The 10,536-nt window shown below is 50.6% G+C and overlaps 1 protein-coding gene across 6 annotated transcripts in view; it reads left to right on the top strand.

Moving 5' to 3' along the window:
• The first annotated feature begins 4,379 nt into the window (after positions 1 to 4,379).
• Positions 4,380 to 10,536, top strand: part of TMEM245 (transmembrane protein 245) — an 879,931-nt gene continuing 873,774 nt past the window's right edge. For all 6 annotated transcript variants that reach the window (XM_063922719.1, XM_063922723.1, XM_063922720.1 and 3 more), the window contains exon 1: positions 4,380 to 5,304. In XM_063922719.1, coding sequence (XP_063778789.1) covers positions 4,678 to 5,304 — 627 coding nt within the window. In that variant the 5' untranslated portion in view covers positions 4,380 to 4,677. The remainder of the gene's footprint in view (positions 5,305 to 10,536) is intronic.

Here is a 10,536-nt window from a genome sequence, read left to right as displayed (position 1 = left end):
ACAGCGCTGACTGTGTACCTTAATAGGTTACACAGTCTTTACACAGCCTCCCCCCCTTCTACAACCCCCTGGTACCGTACAAGATAGCTGGAGTTGATGAGGAAGGACAGCTCTCCCTTTAAGTGTCTCTGCAGGCAGGGAAAATGGCGCTGAGCGCTACTGGGTCCGCTCTGAGGAGACGCTCCACCCCCTTTCATGGCGCTGCTTCCCGCTCTGTTTCAATTATACTGGCCTGAGGTATGTGCTGGCAGTGATCCGGGGTCCCTGACAGGCTTGCCGACCAGTGTAGGGTGTAAGCGCTGGCTCAGGGCGCCCCTCACAGCGCCGCACTATGTACCACTGAGCCCCGGAGTGCAGTTAGTACTGCGCTCCATACCCTGTTGATGCCATCTTCACACCGGCTGCCTGCTTGCTAGGTGAGCCGGTGACTAACTCGCCACAAGTCTTCTGGCTCTGTAAGGGGGTGGGCGGCATGCTGCCGGGGTGAGCGATCCCCTGTGGCGGCGATCGATCAATCCCCTCAGGAGCTCAGTGCCCTGTCAACAGAGATAGTGGCTCAGACCCCTTAGGGCGGTCACTACTCCCCCCCCCCCCCCCCACGAAGCACGGAGGCTGTTGCCAGCAGCCTCCCTGTAAAATAATAAACTCTGAAAAAAACTTTTACTAGAGAAATTCTGGAGAGCTCCCCTAGCTGTGACCGACTCCTCCGGGCACATTTTTTAAACTGAGTCTGATAGGAAGGGCATAGAGGGAGGAGCCAGCCCACACTCTCAAACTCTTAAGGGGGGTATACACGGGAGAGATGTGTGCCGAGCGAACAGCTCAGCACACATCTCTCCCGCCGCTCAGCACAGCGCGATGTGTGCTGAGCGATGCGGGGGGAGGACGGGGGCAGCTCATTTCACCCAGCGGGTGAAATGAGCGACCTGCTAGATTGGCCTGCATGCAGGCTCAATCTAGCAGCGGCAATAGCGATGTGCGGGGCCGCGCATCACTATCGCTGAGGGGGCTACACATGATTGATCTGTGCTTAAAATCTAAGCAATCTAGTCAAATTGCTTAGATTTTAAGCATGGACCTCTCCGTGAGTACCCCCCTTTAAAGTGCCAATGGCTACTAGTGGACCAGTCCATACCCCATGGTATTAAGGTGGACCCTTTTTACACATTACGGCAGCCAGCGTCCCCCTTTTTACACATTACGGCAGCCAGCGGCCCCTTTTTACACATTACAACGGACAGAGTCCCCTTTTTACACATTACGGCAGACAGCGTCCCACTTTTTACACATTACGGCAGCCAGCGGCCCCTTTTTACACATTACAGCGGACAGAGGCCCTCATTCCGAGTCGTTCGCTCGGTATTTTTCATCGCATCGCAGTGAAATTCCGCTTAGTGCGCATGCGCAATATTCGCACTGCGACTGCGCCAAGTATCTTTGCTATGAAGAAAGTATTTTTACTCACGGCTTTTTCATCGCTCCGGCAATCGTAATGTGATTGACAGGAAATGGGTGTTACTGGGCGGAAACACGGCGTTTTATGGGCGTGTGGCTGAAAACGCTACCGTTTCCGGAAAAAACGCCGGAGTGGCCGGAGAAACGGGGGAGTGGTTGGGCGAACGCTGGGTGTGTTTGTGACGTCAAACCAGGAACGACAAGCACTGAACTGATCGCACAGGCAGAGTAAGTCTGAAGCTACTCTAAAACTGCTAAGTAGTTTGTGATCGCAATATTGCGAATACATCGTTCGCAATTTTAAGATGCTAAGATACACTCCCAGTAGGCGGCGGCTTAGCGTGTGTAACTCTGCTAAATTCGCCTTGCGACCGATCAACTCGGAATGAGGGCCAGAGTCCCCTTTTTACACATTACGGCAGACAGCGTCCCCTTTTTAAATACAAACAAACACACACATCCATACACACACACACACACACACACACACACACACACACACACACACACACTTTCTCTCTCACACTCTTTTTGCATCCCCTTACCACAATCTTGCTGGCCAGATCTTCCACAGTCTGCTAGCCTGGTCCGTGTAGCTCCGCCCCCTTGGTCCATGTAGCTCCACCCCCTTTCGTCAGACCGCAAACTGACACTCCTCTCCTCTCATTGTCACAGGGGAGAGAGGAGAAGGAGTCATGCTGCCGGCGCTGCTGCGGCTGCCAGTCAGTGTGACAGGGCAGACGCAGCAGCCAGCAGCAGGGGGGACAGGAAGGCGCTTCAGCAGGGATGCAGAGCAGTGAAGGCGCCTCTCCTGCCCGGCGCCTACCTGCACTGCATCCCTTTGCTGAGCGGGTAGCGCCGGGCCTGAGTGCAGGTTGGCGTGCCTTGAGGACCGTATGCAGCACAGATGGTTAAATCAAAATAACTGAGCTACTAATTAAGTCACCTGTGCTGAAGCCTGGATATCACTAAAATCTGCACTGTTAAGGGCCCTATACATTAATAGCAGACCCTCCAACATGGCCCGCCCCACTAGGTACAAAATGCTCTGTTTCTGGACTTCCCTCTTAAGTTAAGATTTCCATCACCTGTGTTGAACTAGTTAAATGATAAGAAAGCTGTTTCTTTATAGGTGATGGCAATAATAAATTAAGAGGGAAGTCCAGAAACAGAGCAGTTTGTACCTAGTGGGGCGGGTCATGTTGGAGAGTATGTAATAGATCCGCCGCCGAGCTGCCCGACGGCAGATACGGCCGACACGGCGTAGGGGGGAGTGAAGTTTCTTCACTCCCCCCGTCACCCGGCTCCATAGAAGTGCAGGCAAATATGGACGAGATCGTCCATATTTGCATGCATGCACAGCCGATGGAGCACCAGCAATGAACGAGTGCGGGGCCGCACATCGTTCATCGCTGGTGCTTCCACACTGCACGATATGAACGTTATCTTGTTCATTAATGAACGAGATCGTTCATATCTTGCAGTCAAATCGCCCAGTGTGTAGGGCCTATTATACCCCTTTTACACTCGCACTCCCGGGATGCTTCCCGGGATGCATTCCCGGGACTGACCCCTTTCACACTGCACTAAGACCTGGGATCGACGCGGGACAGCCCCATTTACACTGATCCCGGGATATCTCTGCAACTGCATAAGTATGTCATTAGAAATGGCCTTGCGCTCAGAAAAGATGACATCATCTTGTCTGAGCCCAAGAAAGCTCCAATCCCAGTCCTTTTAACAGTCCCGGGATAGTGAATCCCGGGACGGACCCTTTCACACTACACAGCTTCCCGAGACAGTCCCGGGACCAACCCTGGTCGAGACCTGGGTTGAAATCCCGGGATGCTTGTCCCGGGAAATTGTCCCTGTACCCTTTCACACTGAGAAAAATCCCGGGATGATGCGCGTTCACGTGCAAAATCCCGGGATTTTCATGCGAGTGCATATCTCCCAACATTTCCTCTGTATAAAGCGGGACACATGCGCGCGCGCGTTCCCGAAAAAGGGGCGTGACCTAAGGAAAAGAGGCGTGGCTTTGCGGAGGACCCACAATCGCGAGCCACGCCCCGTTTTCGTCACTGAGGGGGCATGCCCAGCGCTCTGTGAGCCACTGGCATGCCCCCTCTCCCTCTGACTTCAGTGAATAGACGCTGTGCGCATGCGCACAGCGTCTATTCACCGCTGCTCTGCTAAGCAGGGCAGCGACAGACAGAGCCTCCCAACTGCCCCCCCCCCCACCGCGGGACACTGCGGCCCGCGGGTGGGACAGCGGGACAGTCCCCAAAAAACGGGACTGTCCCGCGAAAATCGGGACAGTTGGGAGGTATGCGAGTGTAAAAGGGGTATTAGTGTGCCTTGAGGACCGTGGTTGGGAATGCCTGCCCTGCACCTATGGTAGCTGCGCCCTTAGCACTATGTTATGGGCTGGAGATGGCAGGTCAGAGAGAATGAGGATGACAGTTGATTTGAGTTACCATTTGTATGATCTGTCATACATTTATAAGGACAGTAAAGCAGGAGAAGTTCACTGCTCTATTATTATTGTGCAGAAGTAAACTGTTCCTGTACAGTGCATTGGTAATTGTAAATAATGGTATATAATATAACAGATTAATGGCGGTAATTCCAAGTTGATCGCAGCAGGATTTTTGTTAGCAAATGGGCAAAACCATGTGCACTGCAGGGGAGGCAGATATAACATGTGCAGAGTTAGATTTGGGTGGGGTGTGTTCAAACTGCAATCTAATTTGCAGTGTAAAAATAAAGCAGCCAGTATTTACCCTACACAGAAATAAAATAACCCACCCAAATCTAACTCTCTCTGCACATGTTATATCTGCCTCCCCTGCAGTACACATGGTTTTGCTCAATTGCTATCAAAAATCCTGCTGCGATCAACTTGGAACTACCCCCAATGAGTCATCACACGGGAGTCTATCCTAGGCTAGCCTATGGGGTTAAGAAGACTGTAGACAGAGGGAGATGGCGGCGTGTGACTGATTAATCGGTTAATAACATACAACAAACTTTCACTTTGTTTTCACATATCATCAGTGGGAAAACTTTTACGCTGTTACACGCAAACTGTTTGGGGTGCACGTACACACAAGTGCAGCACCCTGGGAGTGGCCCTTGCCACATGACGGGAGGGAGTGGGCACGGCGCACAACAATAGAACCAGTAGCAGTAACAGAGCGGCCCGGGACACCAGCCTCAGATATGGCCGATGATGTTAATAAGGAGCTGCACCCATGCAGCCAACAGCACGGTCACCTCCCGGATCCCCGGCCCAGCTCTCCCACCCAGCACGACATCACGGACACTCCCGCAGCTTCCCGGCATCCGCCCTCCCGCTGTCCGCCCGGTCTGTTACCGCTCCCTCCGGGGCTGCTGCAGCTGCGCTTTGATCGCAACATCAAGCAGGCATTCTACAACACAGGTGCGCTGCTGTTCGCCGCCGGCTGCTGCGCGGCCTCGGTCCTGGTCTACTTTATCCTCGAGGCCTTCCTACGGCCGCTGCTTTGGGCTGCGCTGTGCGGAACCTTCCTTCACCCCTTCAAACACTCGCTAACTGCCGTATGCCGACGCTGGCTGTGCGGGCTTCAGCACCGGGGCTCTCCCCTGGCCCTTGCCGCGCTCTTGCTGCCGGTCAGCTTTGCAAACCACAGCCTCGAGGCCCTGGGAGGAATGGTGTCTCGCAGGCTGCGTGTCCTGGTGCCTGTGCTGGCCGGAGCACCTCTCGTATACCTGCTGTACTGCGCAGGTAGCTACTTGGGGGTCCGGGAGCTGCTTGGACACCTATGCTGCCTGATCTGCGGGGCCCTGGACTACTTCAGCACGCTGTGGGTGAGGAGAGCTAGGGAGCATGTTACACTATAGTCTGTTACAGCACATTTGACTCACTGCCTGCCACTTGTGTATAGATGTGTCGTCATATACTGTGGTATCCGGTCAGATGGTCGACAATGTTAAAGTCAACACTCATTAGGTTGACTACTATTGGTCGACATTGACATGGTCAACATGGACGAATAGCCGACACATGAAAATGGTCGACACATGAAATGTCGACATGAGTTTTTCCCATTTAAATTATTATTTTTCCTACTTTTTCCTACTTTACGATCCACGTTGACTACGGTTGGGAACGGTAACCTGTGCCGAGCGCAGCGAGGCACCCCGCTTGAAGCATGGCGAGCGAACACGGTGCACTAATTGGGGTACCCCGTCACTTTACGCAGAAAACGACACCAAAAAAAGTAAAAAAAAAACCTCATGTGGCACTTTTCATGTGTCGACCATTAGTCCACGTCAACCGTGTCAATGTCGACCTAATGAGTGTCTACCTTAACATTGTCGACCATTCATACCGGAACCTCATACTGTACATCTAGCATCATACCCTCCAACTGTACCTTTTTAGCAGGTACAGTACCTTTTTTATATGGTCTGTACTGATATTTGGCTCTTCAAACTTCCATTGAAAGTATACTTTCTCTAAAGTCCTAGTGGATGCTGGGGACTCCGTAAGGACCATGGGGAATAGACGGACTCCGCAGGAGACAGGGCACTCTAAGAAAGACTTTGGATACTGGTGTGCTCTGGCTCCTCCCTCTATGTCCCTCCTCCAGACCTCAGTTAGAATCTGTGCCCGGACGAGCTGGGTGCTACTTAGTGAGCTCTCCTGAGCTTGCTATAAGAAAGTATTTTGTTAGGTTTTTTTTTTTTTTTTTTCAGGGAGATCTGCTGGCAACAGACTCCCTGCATCATGGGACTGAGGGGAGAGAAGCAACTGTACTCTCTGCAGATAGGTCTTGCTTCTTAGGCTACTGGACACCATTAGCTCCAGAGGGATCGTACACATGATCTCACCCTTTGTCGTCCGATCCCGGAGCCGCGCCGCCGTCCCCCCTCGCAGAGCCGGAAGACAGAAGCCGGTGAAAGAAGCAAGAAGACTTCAAAATCGGCGGCAGAAGACCTCAGTCTTCAAACTGAGGTAGCGCACAGCACTGCAGCTGTGCGCCACTGCTCCCACACTAAACCCACATACTCCGGTCACTGTAGGGTGCAAGGGGGGGCGCCCTGGGCAGCAATTAGAGACCTCTTGGCAGAAGTGGGCATATATACAGTTGGGCACTGTATATATGCATGAGCCCCCGCCATTATTTTACACAGAATCGCGGGACAGAAGCCTGCCGCTGAGGGGGCGGGGCTTCTTCCTCAGCACTCGCCAGCGCCATTTTCTCTCCACAGCTCTGCTGAGAGGAAGCTCCCCAGGCTCTCCCCTGCAGATTCACGGTAGAAGAGGGTAAAAAGAGACGGGGGGCACATAAATTAGCCGCAAAAAACATATATACAGCAGCTACTGGGTTAACACTAAGTTACTGTGTGATTCCTGGGAAATATAGCGCTGGGGTGTGTGCTGGCATACTCTCTCTCTGTCTCTCCAAAGGGCCTTGTGGGGGAACTGTCTTCAAAAAGAGCATCCCCTGTGTGTGTGGTGTGTCGGTACGCTTGTGTCGACATGTTTGACGAGGAAGGCTATGTGGAAGCAGAGCGGGAGCTGTTGAATGAGGTGTCTCCGCCGACGGCGCCGACACCTGATTGGATGGATATGTGGAAGGTTTTAAATGATAAAGGTAATTCCTTACATAAAAGGTTGGATAAAGCTGAAACCTTAGGACAGTCGGGGTCGCAGCCCATGCCTGATCCTATGTCGCAGAAACCGTCAGGGTCTCAAAAGCGCCCACTATCCCAAATTGTTGACACAGATACCGACACGGATTGTGACTCCAGTGTCGATTGCGATGATGCAAAATGACAGCCTAAAATGGCTAAAGCCATCCGTTATATGATTATAGCAATGAAGGATGTGTTGCACATCACAGAGGAAACCCCAGTCCCAGACAAGAGGGTTCATATGTATGGAGAAAAAAGGCAGGTGGTGACCTTTCCTCCTTCACATGAGCTAAATTGAGTTATGTGAAAAGGCTTGCGAATCTCCAGATAAGACTGCAGATTTCCAAACGGATGCTTATGGCGTATCCTTTCCCGCCGACGGATAGGTTACTGTCAAAGTCGAAAAATATGATGCAAATGCCTTGTACTAACCCCTCATGCACACGCGCACTGCTCGTGCACTCAGTCCCCCCGTGCGTACACATCCCCGCAGGTTGCGTAAGCGACGCACCAGCGTCTCGTGCGCACAAGATGTGTATTGACGGCGGAGTTTGTGAGCGTCTAGCGTGCGACTCGATCGTAGCATATTTAACCCATATAGTGTGTTTTATATTTAATATTCCCCTAGACAATGTCAGCGAGTATGTTTAGTTTAAACGGTTCCTGGACAGAGAGATTCCTCTTTGCATGATAGGAAGGGTCAGATAAAGGTTGAAAGGTGGTGTCTAGTATCCAGCTGTAGGGTATTTTAAGGGTAACATTCCGATGTTGGTTAGGAAAGGATCGCTCGCTCCTGCGTATAGTTATGTACAAAAGTAGTTTATGGACATTAACTGTATTTGCTGTTTATTACACATGCGGCGGGAATCCTGAGGATACCTCACACCTGAGCAGTTGGGGAAAGACACAGCCCACCTGTTCAAATCCACCTATGACCTTTGCTATAATGTGGAGACACATTCCTGTGTCCAATGAACAATGAGATTATAGGGACCATTGTATTGTGAATGTATGCTGTGTATATAAAGACCACCATTGCCTGGCCAGACACACTCTCTCTGAAGGCTTTCTCCCTGAATGCTGAGGGCTGGATCCAGGACGCGCTTGCGAATCATACCCCCGTATGTATTATTCTCTGCAGCCATTTTGTTATCCATTCTGTTCGCCATTTGTTTCCATTTGTTCACTCTTGTTTGCTATTGTTCATATTATTCTCTGTTATTGTGTTAGATTTTGATGTTAGTTTGTAGTGTATAACTTGTATTGTGTTTTTCCCCTTTTCTCTAAACCATCCACGGCAGTGTTAGAACCGCTGTGGTTTTTAAATCCAAACCAGGTCTTGTGTTTTCACTTTTCTACAAAGGGCTTTTCTTAGCGTCTCAATCGCTCAAACAGCATACAAATTATCAAGGTCTTTAAGCGTTACATCATTGTAGTATTTGATTACTAAGGTTTAGAGTATAACCATATTCTTACTGTGTGTTATTAATAAGGTTTACTGCGTATCATTCTGTGAGCGTCTGCGCCGCTCGTGTCTCACTCTCACGGCGCAGCATCCGCTACGCCAATAGCGTAGCAGTACGGTACTCGGTACGCCTATAGCGTGCTTGATACGAAGCGTAAATCCGTGAGCGTGCGTGTCGCTCGTGCGTCGTGCCCACGGCCTAGCGTCTGCTACGCTAAGTGCGTACCCCTACGGTACTCAGTGCACCAATACCGTACTTAGTCCGTAATAGTATATAGCTTATGTTTAAAGGTAATATTTGACATTATCAATTGGGGGCAATCGTCCAGGCCTCCTCATATCCGCAGCCTAGCAGTACAAGGCAGACTTTTATCTATCAGCGAAGGTCGTAAAGGTAGTATCCCCTTGTTAGCCGTTTGGTGGTCGGGGATACAGTAGTTCTGATTAGATAAGCGTCTGCTCCGCTTGGTTTGTAGGGATGCTGGTGGGATCCGGGATCCGGAAGGTAAGAACGTAAAGCTATTGTTTGTTTTTTAATCTGTTTAGTTTCTGTTTGGTGCCAACTGCGCACGCAACACACGCACACACCTGTACTCTGCATATATGATCATATTGTTGCAAAACGAGGTTCAAATGAGTCATATTGTGTTTGATTCTGATTGGATTGCTTATCTGTTTAAGTAAGTTCAAAAGTATATTTAAAAGTTGCTGCAAAAGCCTTGATATAGTGTTGATTTTTTTTTTTTTTAAACTCTGGCCTAAAATAACTTCAGGGGCTTGCATGGTGATTTTTTTTTTTTTTTTGTGACAAAGGAAGACGCATGGTCTGTCCTCCATTTTGTGTAACCCTCATGGATGTGGAAGGGGGAGGAGCAGCGGCCATTTTGGGAAGGTAATTTTTCCCCCCTCTAAATGGCTGATTTTCAGTCTGCTCAGGAATAATCAGCCGTCCTTGGTCAAAAAGAAATCACCATTTATGAGTTACCAGTGCATTTATTTAACCCATGCCATCGTCAATTACAAATAGATTCAGATGGGGCTTAATAAAAGTTAATAGTAAGATGAATATTTGATGTAAGAACCACATACAGATAAACAAAGTTTTTTTTTCTCTGACGTCCTAGTGGATGCTGGGTACTCCGTAAGGACCATGTGGTATAGACGGGCTCCGCAGGAGACTGGGCACTCTTAAAAGAAAGATTAGGTACTATATCTGGTGTGCACTGGCTCCTCCCTCTATGCCCCTCCTCCAGACTTCAGTTCGTATCTGTGCCCGGCCAGAGCTGGATGCACCCTAGGGGCTCTCCTGAGCTTCTTAGAAAAGAAAGTATTTGTTAGGTTTTTTATTTTCAGTGAGATCTGCTGGCAACAGACTCACTGCTTCGTGGCACCGAGGGGAGAGAAGCGAACCTACCTGCTTGCAGCTAGCTTGGGCTTCTAAGGCTACTGGACACCATTAGCTCCAGAGGGATCGAACACAGGCCCAGCCTCGGTCGTCCGGTCCCGGAGCCGCGCCGCCGTCCCCCTCGCAGAGCCAGAAGAACGAAGAGAAGTGAAAGTTGGCGGCTGAAGACTCCGGTCTTCATTAAGGTAGCGCACAGCACTGCAGCTGTGCGCCATTGCTCCCTCTGCACACCACACACTCCGGTCACTGATGGGTGCAGGGCGCTGGGGGGGGCACCCTGGGCAGCAATTAGATTACCTTACATGGCTAAAAGCACATAATACAGTCTAATAAACTGTATATGTGCATAATCCCCCGCCATAGAACATATAAAAAAGCGGGAGAGGTCAGCCGAGAAAGGGTCGGGGCTATCTCCCTCAGCACACCAGCGCCATTTTCTCTTCACAGCTCCGCTGGAAGGACGCTCCCCAGACTCTCCCCTGCAGTTCCAGATGTCTAGGGTAAAAAAGAGAGGGGGGGGGGGCACATA

This window comes from Pseudophryne corroboree, chromosome 5 (assembly GCF_028390025.1).
Source record: "Pseudophryne corroboree isolate aPseCor3 chromosome 5, aPseCor3.hap2, whole genome shotgun sequence".
NCBI lineage: Eukaryota > Metazoa > Chordata > Amphibia > Anura > Myobatrachidae > Pseudophryne > Pseudophryne corroboree.
This window is presented reverse-complemented; position numbering and strand designations above follow the sequence as displayed.